Genomic DNA, 16561 nt, shown 5'->3' with positions numbered 1-16561 from the left:
GTGACTACAATGCCGAGATGGCAGTTGGCAACGGGTTGAGGTGGGGTAGCAGGACCGTCGAGGCCCAGAAATGTGCGGTTGTCAAAATTAATATTTTATTTTCTTCTCATGTATTAGCGCTACATTGGTGCGACGTAACAAACACGTCTCCACTCCACAGAAAAAGGGCGAAATGGCTGGCGAGCCACTAGCATCTGGCAAGCTGGCTGCAACACGCTATTGCCAAGCTTTACTCATGTCTGTGCTCAGTGTGTGGCACGCGAACTAATTGCTTGAGTCACAGTACAACGTCCGCTGTGCACGAAGGCTGTCGCCAATCTTGATGTGTAGGGAGCTGGTGGATGACCGCGTGCTTGTGGCTGTTCTTGTCTAGAGTGGAGGCGCACCCACCACCGCTCGTAGGTCTCACTTTAGACCAATCAACAGCATATCACACTTACAGCACAAGTTTTCTTCATAAAAAGAGTCTGGTAGCCTAACACTCAACATTCTGAGACCGCATTAAACTCACAAACTATATTTGCTACATTTCCTCCTGTTACTTAATTGCATATCATTGTCACACTTAAGTAACCATTAGTTTATTTCGAATGCACATCACATCGTGCTTTTAGACTTCTGAGTCCTGACAGCCATGTGCACTTGGCATTTCTCTTTATGAACGTTCATGGGTCATTACATAGCTTCATATCCGCTTAAACTCTAGGGAACACATTTCTCATAAACATTCCCAAAAGAGAATTCCACATTCACTCACTCTGATGCTCTAGGAATCCAGTCTGTGTGAATTTGCACTGTTAGTGGATCGTGTCGTTAGGCGGCTGTCCACCTCAGGTACATGGAGGCCATGCAGGGTTAGAGCCACTGCGGCGCTGCGTATCGTCACTCTCAGGGTCACGGTCATTTCGTCGTTTGCCCTTCATGAAATTACTTCACATGCTGCATTACATGTTTTGCTGACAGCCTCCATTCTTGCACGGCTACTAATCATTCGGGGAACGGATATGGTATCTTTTAAATGTAATGTTCATATTAGCTTCGGCTTCGGTAGTACCTCTAACTTTCGTCAGACCAGCACAACTACGGCTTTGTCATATCCAACTGGGAATTCCCATAACAATGGCTGATAGATCGAACGTTGCCGCCATTATGTCTTTCAGACAATCCAGTCCTACTATTCTGCGACACCACACATGTGTTTGTGCCAGTGTGAATCACTCAGGTTGGACATACAGCAGTCCTCTCAAGAAGACAATGCTGCTGGTTCTGTTCTGTCATCACTACATGTCTGTCCCCCCTCTTCAGTTATCAACACCACACTGTTGTCCTCACACGTACAAAATACTCCGAGGCCCCAATTTCACTGGATAGAAATGAATGGTGTAACACTAGCTTTGTGTCTGCTTCCCCATTATTGAAACTCTAACCAGTACATACAACAATGCCTGTTAAGTCCTCAACTCTGCTGGCGCCATGTGGTTTTAAAAAGGCAAATTCTACTTACTGGGATTTCGATAAATCTCAGGTTCATACGTAGTTCTCCCTGCACTTTCCACAAACCCAACAAATGTTTCTCTAGTAATAACAGGACAGGACTCAACTACCCAGGTAAAAATGTTTCTCTGCCCCCCTTTGGTTTGTCGTTTTTCACCCTCATGACCAGCAACACATGATCATGCAGCTTTATCAGGACTTCAACCTTCAACTTCGCTAGCATTACTACTCACAGCCCTAACCTAGCTACCTTTTATAATTGAGCATCACATGTGCTGAACTGGGATTGAGTTTTAAATAGCTTGCAGTCATTGTCAGTTTTCTGTGCTGCTTGCCAATCAGCAAGGCCTTGATCCAGTACTTGTGCTATTGCCACTTTTCTGCTCAAGACATCAGCATTTCCATGTTTCTTCCCTGGCTAATGCACTAATTCATTTTCGAAGTCACTGAGTCTTAACACATTCTTTGTTAGTCTTTTGAACACGTCTTTCAACCCTAATAATCATTTCTAAGTAACTTGGTCGGTCGCTAATTTTAATTTGTTCCTCTAAAGGGAACAGTAGTACATGGCTACATATATGAAGCGATCATTTCTTTTGTGTGATTGAATACTTTTCTTGTGCTCTTTTCCGTTGTCCCGATGCAAAAGCCAAAGGATGTTCCTCACTGTTGACATTTTGACTCAGTACACACCCCAAAGTGCGGTTTCATGTGTCACAAGACGGTGTAAACTTCTTGTCAAAAACTGAAAAAGTCATATCTGGGATTGACATTAGAACTTCTTTCACTTCTTTGACTGTACTCTAAGACTTCTTCGTCAACACAAATTTTCACCTTTTTCTGTAGCTGCATGAGTAGTCACCATTCGTCATCAAATTCACCCCACATAAATCTAGTATATAGTTCAGGTCCCAAAATAAATTATAGATCTTTACCCGACTTGGGAACCATGAAATCGTGTACAGATCATCCAGACGCAGATCAATCTCATCCTATGCCTGCTAATGACATACCCTAAGTAAGCTACTTCCTACAAAGCAAAATGATACTTTCCATAGTTAATGTAGGATGTGTAGACCATTATTTATTAGATACCTCTCTCAGCCATTGTGTAAGTAGGCTGTTTAGGTTTTTTTATTGGTAACGCCACATAGCGCTCTGTATGAAAAATCACTGGCTGTGCTGTGTGCAGTCAGTGGCTGGTTGGCATTGTTGTAATACTCGCCATTGTAGTGTTGGGCAGCTGGATGTTAACAGCGCGTAGCGTTGCGCAGTTGGAGGTGAGCCGCCAGCATTGATGGACGTGGGGAGAGAGATGGCGGAGTTTCGAAATTTGTAAGAACTGATGTCATGAACTGATATATATATTATGACTATAAAGGTAAATACATTGTTTGTTCTGTATTAAAATCTTTCATTTGCTAACTGTGCCTATCAGTAGTTAGTGACTTCCGTAGTTTGAATCTTTTAGTTAGCTGGCAGTAGTGGCGCTCGCTATATTGCAGTAGTTCGAGTAACGAAGATTTTTGTGAGGTAAGTGATTTGTGAAACATATAGGTTAATGTTAGTCAGGGCCGTTCTCTTGTAGGGATTATTGAAAGTCAGATTGCGTTGCGCTAAAAACTATTGTGTGTCAGTTTAAGCACAGTCGTGTATGATTTTTCTAAGGGGACGTTTCAGTTGTTCCTGATTCCCTACGTCTTGCAAGAAAACAGTTATATCAAACACATAGACATTGTTGAGGCCTCAGTCACCTTAGTACTCCATCCAACAATTGCTACAACATCTTATGAGCATTCTTCAGTCTGAATGGCGTCTTACAGTACTGTTAAAGGGTCAGGGTAATGTGAATGCTGTCTTCGGTTAGTCCACTTCCATCTGATGGTATCCACTACTTAAATCCATGGGATAGAAATACTGGCACTGCTACAAGATATCGATTATATATGTGATTTTGGATATGGGGTGTGCATCTGTCACCTCTTTCTATTAATGTGGCGGTAGTCAGAAGAACCATTACTTCTTGGAGCCATCTGTAGTCTTCTTAGGCATAAGCACCCATGGACTACTGCTCTCGTCTATTACCCCAGTAGCCTACTGGTGTTTGATGAACTTGTACATTAGTGGTGCAATGGTATGGTGTAGAGACAATCTATCGTGTCTATGGGAAAAGAGTCGGATTGCTGGCAATATGTCATCTACCATCTGGCCAGCTAGCTGCAACATACAGCACCCAGGTTTGCTGATGATTGTGCTCAGTACATGGTACGTAACCTGGCATCAGCAGTGCATGAACACAGTAAGCAATCTTGCTGTGGTAGGTAGGCAGTGGATGGCAGCAACCTGGGGGCTGTAGATGCGTACCACAGAGATGTGCACACTTCAATGACAGAAGACAGCTGCCGTGCATGGGATGTGACGTGCTGCCTCCTGGGCAGGAGTCTGGCTGCTGCTGGGGTGGGCCCAGAAGGCCACAAGTGCTGTGTCTGTAAGTCGGGAAAGCAAACTTATTGATAGAAGCCGGTACACATTTGGAGACCCGAACTCATGGCTTCCGCTGGTAACTCCATGTCGTCCCCTTATGTGGCATAGCAAACACATCCTCATAGACTGATGGGCTGCGGACGACACTTCTACAAAAATAACAGCTATATATTCAAGAGAGCAGCTGACCTGTTACGGCAATGCGCCGCTTTACTCACGGTATTGGCAAGACAGCTGAAACCAACTGGTGGAGAAATTCCTTGCCTGTGCTGTTCATTACCACTCTGCTGGCATGTTTCACCGAGTTAGCCTTGCCTGTCTGTTAATAATCCGGGAGCTCAGATGCTGTAAGCTCTGTAGCGTCATTTTGAGAAAAACATAGGTTACGCGATATTTTCGTAATCAAACATACAGTACATTACAAACTAACAACGAACTGCCCATATCGTCACCTTTATCAAACAGATACAAACTTGGCCCACTATGCTGTAGCAGCAACGAACAGCCCAGGCCAGTACTTCAACAAGTGCAGCGAAATACTGTTCGAACAACTGATGAGATACAAATGTTTCCCAACAAATTTCTGATTTGTACTCTTGCATTGTAGAATATTCACATGTACCGGGTGGTTATAATGAAAGTGCAGCTACCCACGGGACTACCATGCGGAGTGTAATTATCGTACGGCAACGAAAGATGACAGATAACCTTGCATTAATGTGGAACCATTTTACGGTTCCAATTTTGGCTACCAGGTGCCAATCTGGCGCTGTACATTGTTTACATGATTGTATGACATCTATGCTGTCATTTTAAAAGCCATGACTTGAGTGAACAGTATGGCTATCTAGAAGAGGACTATGCACTATTATTGACACTGTTTCACGTCAGTTGCAGCAGTTACAGTGCTGCGCTGAGAGAGTGTCACCGGCTCAAAGGTCTAATGTCATTAAATGGCGTAAGGAAGGCGATAATGAAAGTTGATGACATTGGTGAGCTTGGTGTGGCATCTGGAAGAGGGAGGCGTCCTGTGCCGCTGAGAGTTAGTGATGAGGTCGCTGTTGCTATAACTGACCGTGGACGACATGCTCTGGTTAGAGATAATGCTCGTGCAATGCCACGAGACTTGTCCATCCCATGATCAACAGTACAGAAAACTTAACGGTCTGTTCCACATTGGTACCCGTACAAGATCAAGACGGTGCAGCAACTGAAACCTCGTGATCCTCAGAACTTTCTGAATTTGCTCTTCGGTTTCTGGTGCGGACGACATGCGGCCAGACAATATGCTATGCAGTGACGAGGCATATTTTACAATACAGGGTGCAGTGAATACAGAGTACTGCCGAATATTGGGTTGTATTTAACCGCGTATTGTGCACGAAGAGCCATTGCACTCGCTGTACGTGACTTTGTGGTGAGGGTTCAGAAGCACCTTTATTCTCAGTCCGTTCTTCTTTGAAAACAATACACACGGGACGTCCTTGAACACCATGTGATTCCTGTTTTGGAACAACGCAACTGTGGAAACTACTGTTTTAAAGCAAGATGCAGCAACACCCCATGTCGCTCGCCCAGTGAAAGATCTGGTTAATACTACCTTCCGCTAACGTGTTATCTGCAGAGGTTTCCCATATGTATGGCTCGCAAGTTCATCTGATCTGCATCCATGTGAGTTTTGGCTCTGGGGATATCTAAAGCAACACTTTCACTAGGGACAGTGTCGTCCTCTAACGGATCTGGATGCCAGTATATAGGAACACGTTGCTTGGAATCCACCGTAACTATTGCGACCAACTGTTGACGATGTTTTACAGATGGAGCATCTCGTCGACGTCTCCAGCGCTCATATTGAACATGTTGCGAAAGCGACGGTTGATAATGAAATAAACATTGTGCCTTCCTCACTTGTTTGACCTTTTTTGTCCGCGTCTCGTTCCTAAACCATTTCTTATGGAATAATTTCAATACGTCTTGCTTGCATTCACAGCGCCAGATTTGCCGCTGGTGGCCAAAATGGGGATTAATTTTCGTCCCAGGTAAATGGATACCACCTTAACGCGTTAGAATATCTACCAAGTTTCGCTACTGTACGATAATTTCAGGCCACAGTGAACCTCTATGAATAGCTGCACTTTAATTGCAACCACCCTGTATGATAGGCTGATTTGAGACAAACAAATGTTTTAGATTCCTTATATGGTACTAAAAGCTTAATTTTCATGCTCTTCAGAGATTCTGACGATCGCTGCATCTCAGTGATCTCTAATTTCCGCCATGAGCTGTCCAGACAATCTGATGGATTCATTTGGTACATTGAAAACAACAATAATATACTGAGAACTATTGGTTTGTTATGTATGAAGCTGCTTAGTACTTACATTGCTAGCATTCTGGTAGTTGGTGATTTCGCATGAAGGATAGTGGAAGTCATTCGGGCCGTATGGGACGTCAGGGTAGTAGAAACCACTCGGTTTGCTGCCTGCAACACCGCTCAGACCGTCCCAGGGCGCACTCATGTGGTTGATAACGGCGTCAGCGTAGATTCTGCAAGGTGCAAAACATTACCTACACAGAATCATCATTTGGTGTCTGTTGTGAAAAGATTTTACACTGATGGCTTTAGTGCTGTGTTAAAACGTTAGGCTCCGTGAAATCGAAATCAGCTGAGTCTAACTGCAAATACAGCATACAGTTTCAAAATTACTATGGATTCTCTAGAGTCTTACGTATCATTATTAACTATGTTTGCATACCCAGAATAAGCTCAATATCTTATCCTATTCTCCTAACGATTCGAGATCAAGACTATGGAAAAGTGATCTACAAATACAAGTAGTAATGAGATGACAAATGTCTTGGCCAAAGAAGTCCTTCTAGTCGAAACTATTTTCCTCTGTCCTTCTCGAAGTTCAAGAACTCGAACTGACGTTGACACTGACGGAAAATCTCTGGAAAAGTACGTTCTGTTTAGTTGTGCTGCTTGAAATTTTTGGCAGACCAAGATTAGTACAATAGCTTTAATGCATACCCAACTCTTTTGGCGGGATGAACTACATGAGAGAGCGGTTTTCGCTGCACATACTAATCTCTCACCTTTGTACGCAGACAATACAAATAACTGATGGCTTGAAAAGCTGTTCCACTCATACAGGAAAGCACAATCTGCCCACAAAGTATTAATAACGCTGCTATTTCACCTGCCGCTGTGCTCTCAAAGCCGTTCATTTGCTGGAATCATACGTTAACGTATTTGACGAACCTGTTCGTCTACGGTACAAATAATACCTTCTAGAGAACGGTAATGGATAACTGATTTTTCTTATGGCTCTTTCTCAGCTCAGTACTTTCACAAGAAATTCGACTGAAGGTACAGAATACTTCTGGCGTAGTCATATCAAGTCTGAGATCCATTCAGTTATTTACGATACCTTTTCACACAGTTTCCTGTCTCATTTTGCTAATTACACCACATAATTCGATTTCTAATTTCAGTTTCACCTACAGAATATGAATAGGCGATTGTTTAATTTATTCCATTTTACTGTTTTTCATGCTCTATAGCAACTAGTACCGAAGATTTTGCTGTTTACTTACCGGACTCCAACATTGTTGCAACGTTTCACCATATCACCGAACTCTGCTTCGGATCCAGAACGGCTGACGAGCCTGTAAGACACGGGTTGATAGCGCTCCCACCACGGCCTGTTTTTGGTGGTAATAGCCATGCACTCATTAGGAGGAGAAACCTGTAGCGAAAAGCGGATGTAGATACAGGCAAGCAATTTTGCCACTCATGCTCATTTGAACAATATTGGATTCTCAAAACGTAGGTTAGTAATACCAAATGTTTAAGTTAAGGAACAGACAAGCAACGATAGTTATTCAATGGGCTGGTTCTCCCGGTACATGAACTTTTGATACGAGAAGGAAGAAGCAGATCAGACGTTAAATGAAGATAATCTGTTAATAGCATACTATTTACATCGACAAATACAGAAATATATAGGTTCTCAGGTGTGAGGGAATTCATGGACATAGAATTCCTAGTAAATGTAACGATCTCAATTGTTTCATCTGGAACATGACTTGGGATAAGACTTCAAATTACACTCACTTTTTGAATTAGAGTACCAGGTGTCATAAGCTGAAAATGCAGATATCTCCAGTAATTACAAAAACGATGTTCCGTACACTGTCCAACGATGAATACGGAGAATATCAGTACCAGTAACAGCTTGTTAAAGAGGGTAGAACTCTGTTTTAATCTGCAATTAAAGCTTAAAACGTAGCCTACGACAGTGAACATCAACAAAGAGCTGAAAATGGAAACACTGCCTTAACTTACCAAGTCGTACCTGTTGTTAAACTCTTGTGCATAAACAACATTTATGGTTTAAAATAAAGCAACCACTGGCATCTTGGATATTCGGGAATCCAGCCGGATGTTCGCGTCGTTCTCGCACGATATTTCAACAGCGTGCCTCGCTGTCTTCTTCAGATGCTACCTGAGACTGATCGTGCGAGAACGACGCGAACATCCGGCTGGATTCCCGAATATCCAAGATGCCAACAGATCGCCGGGAAAGCATGAAGAATTACAAAGCAACCACTGTTTATGATCTGTCACGTACGCTATGTATACCATATGCTAGTGAAATTTTATAGGTAATTTTAAACTGATTTGCCCCGATATGAGAAACTCGTTTAAGGATGTAACAGTGGCGATATCTATAGTTTTATTGGTATTCTTAATTTAATGCAGTACGAAGCGTGTAGGAGCGGCGGTTCATCGTTTCAGGTAACATATCTTTTCGATTGGATCAACCAGCAGTCTTTCTTGAATAACGGATTAACACATCAAGAATATTCATTGTACACTGTAAAAAGACTTCATTTTGATTCCCGTCGAATCACGTTATTAATATGGAAATGAAAAACTACAGATAAAAAAATCTAAATTTATTTTTTACTCTGTCCAAATAATGAACATGACTATTCCCTCACTGCTTCGATATGGCCCTCGACGAATTCCTCTCTTGTGCTAGTCTAAAAATGGTTCAAATGGCTGTGAGCACTATGGGACTTAACATCTTAGGTCATCAGTCCCCTAGAACTTAGAACTACTTAAACCTAACTAACCTAAGGACATCACACACATCCATGCCCGATGCAGGATTCGAACCTGCGACCGTAGCAGTCCCGCGGTTCCCGACTGCAGCGCTAGAACCGCACGACCACAGCGGCCGGCAATGTGCTAGTCTCTTGATCTCAAATTAGACTTGCATCCAATTTTCTCTATTATTTGTTGCATGTATTTCAGTCTCGGTCTTCCCTTACAGTGTTCACCCTCCATGGTTCCCTTTAGTACCATAGAAGATATTTAAAAATATCATTTCGTTCTTCCCCTTTTCCTTGTCAGTGTTTTCCGTATGTTACTTTCTTAGTCAATTCTGCAGAGATCCTCCTCATTCCTTACCTTATTAGCCCACCTAATTATCAGCATTCAACATCCTTCTACAGCAAACATCTCAAAAGCTTCGATTCTCTTCTGTTACCCACACTCTATTTTTCACTACCATGCAGTGCCCCAAACGTACGGTCTCGAAAATTTCTTCCTCAGATTAAGGCTGATATTTGATACTAGGAGACTTGTCGTTGCCAGGAATCCCCCCCCCCCCCCTGCCTGTGTTAAAATACTTTTTATTCACTTGGTTCGTTATGTGTCGTTTGACTTCCGGCATAGCAGAACCCTTCACTTCATCTTCTTCGTGGCCCGATATTTGATGCTAAGTTTGTCGCTGTTCCCGTTTCCGCTATTTCTCATTATTTTTCTGTTTCTGAGATTTACTATCAATCCACATTCTGCACTCTTTAGACTCTTTATCCCATTCAAGAGATCCAGCAATGTTTCTTCACTTTCACTGAGGATATCAATGTTAGAAAGGAACCTTAACACTGATATCCTTTCACCGTGAGTTTTAAACCCACGCTTAAACCTTATTTTTATTTACTCGCTGTTTCTTTGATTCACAGGTTGAACAGTAGGGACGAAAACCCATTTCCTTATGTTACACCCTTCGTAACCGAAGCATTGGCTTCTTGCTCTTCCTGTTATATCGTTCCTTCTTGTTTCTAATACGTATTGTATTTTTCCCGTCTTTCCCTATAGGGTACTTTTTCCATGGAATACCTTGGACAATTTTTCATTGTCGAGTGCTTTCTTTCAGGTCGACTGGTCCCATGAATGAATCTTAGTTTTTCTTATGTCTTGCTTCCATTATTAAAGGCAATGTCAGAACCGTCTCTATGGTGTCCTTAGTTTCCCGATAACTGAACTTTGTGTCGTTTAGCAAATCCTCAAGTTTCGTTTCCACTCTTCTGTTTGTTGGTCCTACCAGCAGCTTTTAAGCTGATTGGGTGATAATTCTGGCACTTATCTTCGGGTTTGTGTTGATGCAATTTTCTGCGAAAGTTTGACTGCATGTCTCCAGCCCCATAGGTTATACACACTTACGTAATAGTCACATCAGTAGTCAGGAAGGTTACCTATCCCTTGTACCCCATTTGGTCGCAAGTCTATTAAGCTCTGATGGTAATCCTGTTTGTCCTATGTCTTTCACAACGTTTCCCATTTCTTCCTCAATCACATCCTCCCCTCGTAGAGGCCTTCAGTGTACTCTTTTCACCCAACTGCTCTCTCACCTGCGCTTAACAAAGGAATTCATTTTGTACTGTTAATGTAGACACCCTTGCTTTTAGTTGCAACCTAGGTGATTTTGACTTTTCATATGTTGCTTCAGTTCTTCCGACGACCATTTCTTTCTCGATTTCCTCACATTTTTCCTGTATTCATTTCACCTTGGCTTTCCTGAACTTCCCAGTTATTTTATTCCTAAGCAATTTATATTTCTATATTCCTGAATTTCTGTAAACATGTTTGTACTCCCTCCAATCAATTTAAATATTTCTCTGTTAATCCACCTTCCTTGTACAAATCTCTGTCTGTCCAACTTCTGTGACTGCTCTGTTTATAGATGTCCATTCCAATTAAATTGACCTGCCAAGTGTTTTATTCATTATTACTGCATCTACAGCTTTAGAGGATTTCAAACTCATTGTTCCTCAGTACTTCAGCACCCTACTACTTTCCATATTGATTCTTTCAGACGAGTCTCTCGAACATAAGTCTACTCATCATCAGTATTTCATTACGACCAAACTCTATGTCTGCTTCTTGTTAAGGCTTGACAACCGATTTTTGATATCGGAATTTCTATCACGCCATGATGTAATCAGCTGGATTCTTCCCGTATCTCCAGGCTTATTCCAAGTAAAACTCCTTGTTTTGTAATTTTGAACACTTATTCTCTCTTTCTAGCTAAAGTTTATTGCAGAACTCAATTAGTCTATCTCCTCTTTCATTCCTAGTACCTAGCCCATATTCTGCAGTAAATCTTTCTATTCCTTCCCCTACTACCGCTTTACAGTCTCCATGGTTATTAAAACGTCATTCCATTCACATAGTGAATTACCCGTTCAGTACCCTCATATATTTTCTATACTTCTTCGTCTTCTGCTTGTGACGTCGGCATGTACACGTGAACTATTGTTGGTGGTTTCGGTTATCTATTATTTTGATGAGAACGATCCGGTCAATTAACTATTGGCAGTCACTCACTCGCTGTCCTACGTTCCTGATCATAATGAATCCCGTTATATCATTTCCTTTTTCTGTTGGTATTACCAGCATATCCTTCTGTGATGTTTCACTGACCACGATGCATAAGCAGGACTTTAAAAATATGTGTTTATTTATTTCATCACTAATCATGTATACATATCTTGTAAACTGACTCGTTGTACTTAATTTCGATAACAGAGTCGTTCAAATTACCTGTGCAAGAAGTAACTAACTAACTAATTAATAGGCTGATTTTCAAAATCGTATACATAATATGTGGTGTATTTCACATGAAATGCATTATACGTAAAATGTAACTAAGATTTTGTGTTTATAAGCACCAATATTGAAAAAAACCTGAGTGTTGTGTGTAATATTTCAAAAATCACCTTTTCGTTTTAATTTTTTAATTTTTTTAATTCACTTGAAAGAGACAGTAGCCTTCGTCACAATGTCATAGCGTCTACCATTTATCATCACAAACAAAACTTATCAATAACGAAAAAGATACCATTTCCATTACCGAGGAAGTGTTTACAATAGCATATTAAAGTACTTTTTGCTTTATGATCTTCAATTGTGTGCTTACGTTGACTACTCCACCAACTCAGTGGAACTGCACGATAAATTTGCAACAAACTTCTTCTGGTTCACCGGAAAGTGAAAAGGAGCGGAGCTTCTACACACCAATACCGCAGAAGGGAACGAGTACGGGTGTTCGTGGTCTCTGGACATGCCTTTTCTGTTGGACTTCGAACACGAAATTTTCTGGTGGAAATCCCCCCCACCCCATGAACCCTAGTCGTTGGTGGGGAGGCTTGCGTGCCTCAGCGATGCAGATGGCCGTACCGTCGGTGCAACCACAACGTAGGAGTATCTTTGAGAGGCCAGACAAACGTGTGGGTCCTGAAGAGGGGCAGCAGCCTTTTCAGTAGTTACAGGGGCAACAGTCTGGATGATTGACTGATCTGGCCTTGTAACACTAAGCAAAACGGCCTTGCTGTGCTGGTATTGCGAACGGCTGAAAACAAGGGGAAACTACAGCCGTAATTTTTCCCGAGGGCATGCAGCTTTACTGTATGGTTAAGTAATGATGGCGTCCTCTTAGGTAAAATATTCCGGAGGTAAAATAATCCCCCATTCGGATCTCTGGACAGGGATTACTCGAGAGGACGTCGTTATGAGGAGAGAGAAAACTGGCGTTCTACGGATCGGAGCGTAGAATGTCAGATCCCGTAATCGGGCAGGTAGGTTAGAAACTTTAAAAAGGGAAATGGATAGGTTAAAGTTAGATATAGTGGGAATTAGTGAGGTTCGGTGGCTGGAGGTACACGACTTTTGGTCAGGTGAATACAGGGTTATAAATACAAAATCAAATAGGGGTAATGCAGGAGTAGGTTTAATAATGAATTAAAAAATAGGAATGCGGGTAAGCTACTACAAGCAGCATAGTGAACGCATTATTGTGGCCAAGATAGGCACGAAACCCAAACCTAGTACAGTAGTACAAGTTTATATGCCAACTAGCTCTGCAGATGATGAAGAAATTGATGAAATGTATGATGAGATAAAAGAAATTATTCAGGTAGTGAAGGGAGACGAAAATTTAATAGTCTTGGGTGACTGGAATTCAAGAGTAGGAAAAGAGAGAGAAGGAAACATACTAGGTGAATATGGATTGGGGGTAAGAAATGAAAGAGGAAGCCGCCTGGTAGAATTTTGCACAGAGCATAACTTAATCATAGCTGACACTTGCTTCAAGAATCATAAAAGAAGGTTGTATATATGGAAGAATCCTGGAGATACTAGAAGGTATCAGATAGATTATATAATGGTAACACAGAGATTTAGGAACCAGGTTTTAAATTGTAAGACATTTCCAGGGGCACATGTCGACTCTGACCACAATCTGTTGGTTACGAAATGTTGATTAGAACTGAAGAAACTGCAAAAAGGTGGGAATTTAAGGAGATGGGACCTGCATAAACTGAAAGAACCAGAGGTTGTACAGAGTTTCAGGGAGAGCATAAGGGAACAATTGACAGGAATGGGGGAAAGAAATACAGTAGAAGAAGAATGGGTAGCTCTGAGGGATGAAGTAGTGAAGGGAGCAGAGGATCATGTAGGTAAAAAGACGAGGGCTAGTAGCAGTTGATGAAAGGAGAAAATATGAAAATGCAGTAAATGAAGCATGCAAAAAGGAATACAAATGTATACTAATGAGATCGACAGGAAGTGCAAAATGGCTAAGCAGGGATGGCTAGAGGACAAATGTAAGGATGTAGAGGCTTATCTCACTAGGGGTACGACAGATACTGCCTACAGGAAAATTAAAGAGACCTTTGGAGAAAATAGAACCACTTGTATGAATACCAAGAGCTCAGATGGAAACCCAGTTCTAAGCAAAGAAGGGAAAGCATAAAGGTGGAAGGAGTATATAGAGGGTCTATACAAGGCCGATGTACTTGAGGACAATAGTATGGAAATAAAAGAGAATGTCGTTGAAGACGAAATCGGAGATACGGTACTGCGTGAAGAGTTTGACAGAGCATTGAAAGACGAATGAAACAAGGCCCCGGGAGTAAACAACATTCCATTACAACTACTGACGGCCTTGGGAGAGCCAATCCTGACAAAACTCTACCATCTCTGAGCAAGATGTATGAGACAGGCGAAATGTCCTCAGACTTCAAGAAGAATATAATAATTCAAATCCCAATGAAAGTAGGTGTTATCAGATATGAAAATTACCGAACGATCAGTTTACTAAATCACAGCTACAAAATACTAACACGAATTCTTTACAGACGGATGGAAATACTGGTAGAAGCCGACCTCGTGGAAGATCAGTTGGGATTTCGTAGAAATATTGGAACACCTGAGGCAATACTGTCCTTACGACTTGTCTTAAAAGAAAGATCAAGGAAAGGCAAACCTACGTTTCTAGCATTTGTAGACTTAGAGAAAGCTTTTGACAATGTTGACTGGAATACTCTCTTACAAATTTTAAAGGTGGCAGAGGTAAAATACAGGGAGCGAAAGGCTATTTACAATTTGTACAGAGACCAGATGGAAGTCGAGGGGCATGAAAGGGAAGCAGTGGTTTGGAAGGGAGTGAGACAGGGTTGTAGCCTCTCCCCGATGTTATTAAATCTGTATATTGAGCAAGCAGTAACGGAAACAAAAGAAAAATTCGGAGTAGGTATTAAAATTCATGGAGAAGAAATAAAAACTTTGAGGTTCGCCGATGACATTGTAATTTTGTCAGAGACAGCAAAGGACTTGGAAGAACAGTTGAAAGGAATGGACAGTGTCTTGAAAGGAGGACATAAGTTGAACATCAACAAAAGCTAAACTATGATAATGGAATGTAGTCGAATTAAGTGGGGCGATGCTGAGGGAATTAGATTAGGAAATGAGGCACTTAAAGTAGTAAATGGGTTTTGCTATTTGGGGAGGAAAATAACTGATGATGGTCGAAGTAGAGAGGATATAAAATGTAGACTGGCAATGGCCAGGAAAACGTTTCTGACGAAGAGAAATTTGTTAACATTGAGGTTGGTTGGTTGTTTGGGGAAGGAGACCCGACAGCGTGGTCATCGGTCTCATCGGATTAGGGAAGGATGGGGAAGGAAGTCGGCCGTGCCCTTTCAGAGGAACCATCCCGGCATTTGCCTGGAGTGATTTACGGAAATCACTGTTAACATTGAGTATAGATTTAAGTGTCAGGAAGTATTTTCTGAAAGTATTTGTATGGAGTGTAGCCATGTATGGAAGTGAAACATGGACGATAAATAGTTTAGACAAGAAGAGAATAGAAGCTTTCGAAATGTGGTGCTACAGAAGAATGCTGAAGATTAGATGGGTAGATCACATAATTAATGAGGTGGTATTGAATAGAATTGGGGAGAATAGGAGTTGTGACACAACTTGACAAGAAGAAGGGACCAGTTGGTTGGACATGTTCTGAGGCATCAAGGGATCACAAATTTAGCATTGGAGGGCAGCGTGGAGGGTATAAATCGTTGAGGGAGACCAAGAGATGAATACACTAAGCAGATTCAGAAGGATGTAGGTTGCAGTAAGTACTGGGAGATGAAGAAGCATGCACAGGATAGAGTAGCATGGAGAGCTGCTTCAAACCAGTCTCAGGACTGAAGACCACTACAATAACAACAATAGGTCATCCACTGTTGCTGTCTTTGACTAGGATGCTCAAATTGGTCTATTAATTCTATTTTTCTCTCAATTCTACCTTGAATTTCTTATGCATTAAAACCCGACTTTTTCTTTAAACTCTACAGATGATTATAGGTGAAAAGTTAAAGTGTTGTCCCATGCCTTCTGCGTCTCACGTCGTTGTATCTTGACAAAGAAAAGTGTGTCATTTTCTCGTGTCTCACCTGTACGCCAGCATAGCCCTTTTTTGCCAGGAACCGCTCGCACTCTGCCGCGACATCCGTCCATTTCCATTCGAAAAGGTGGACAATGGTGCTGCGACCGTCCACGACGTTGGGTTCCCACTGGGCTCTGACGCCCAGCAACGAAGCCGCCACTAGACACAGAAAGGACAGCATCGCTCTCTGACTACACCGTTATCGATGCAGCCGCCAGGTGAAGGCTAGGCGCACTTTTATATGTTGCCGCCAACAGGATGTGCACCCCTGCTCAACAATACTGTGTGCAAAGTGCTCTTTTGCAGCGTGGCGCACTTTGCAAACGATGAAGTAAAGGACGTCTCTGGCAAGGAACAAACATCTCGTTAGCGATAATTAGTGCTAACTTGTTTTTCCTGCGACATACAGATGTGTTTGTATCTGGAAGCGGGAGGACATCATAATATTTACTTCCGTTCCTGCCGGGAGAGCCGCCTGAGTGCAACTTGTAGGTCGTCGTTGT

General features: G+C 42.0%; 1 protein-coding gene across 1 annotated transcript in view; it reads right to left on the bottom strand.

Annotated features, from left to right (window-relative positions):
* Positions 1–16288, bottom strand: part of LOC126332617 (alpha-amylase 2-like) — a 30969-nt gene extending 14681 nt beyond the window's left edge. The window contains exons 1-3 of the mRNA XM_049996622.1: positions 16066–16288; positions 7576–7727; positions 6360–6525 (exon numbers count right to left, since the gene is read on the bottom strand). Of these exons, the coding sequence (XP_049852579.1) occupies positions 6360–6525; positions 7576–7727; positions 16066–16239 (492 nt within the window). The 5' untranslated portion in view covers positions 16240–16288. The remainder of the gene's footprint in view (positions 1–6359; positions 6526–7575; positions 7728–16065) is intronic.
* Positions 16289–16561: the final 273 nt, after the last annotated feature.

This window comes from Schistocerca gregaria, chromosome 2 (genome assembly GCF_023897955.1).
Source record: "Schistocerca gregaria isolate iqSchGreg1 chromosome 2, iqSchGreg1.2, whole genome shotgun sequence".
Classification (NCBI taxonomy): Eukaryota; Metazoa; Arthropoda; class Insecta; order Orthoptera; family Acrididae; genus Schistocerca; species Schistocerca gregaria.
Note: the sequence above shows the minus strand (reverse complement) of the source record. Positions and strands in the feature narration are given on the sequence as shown.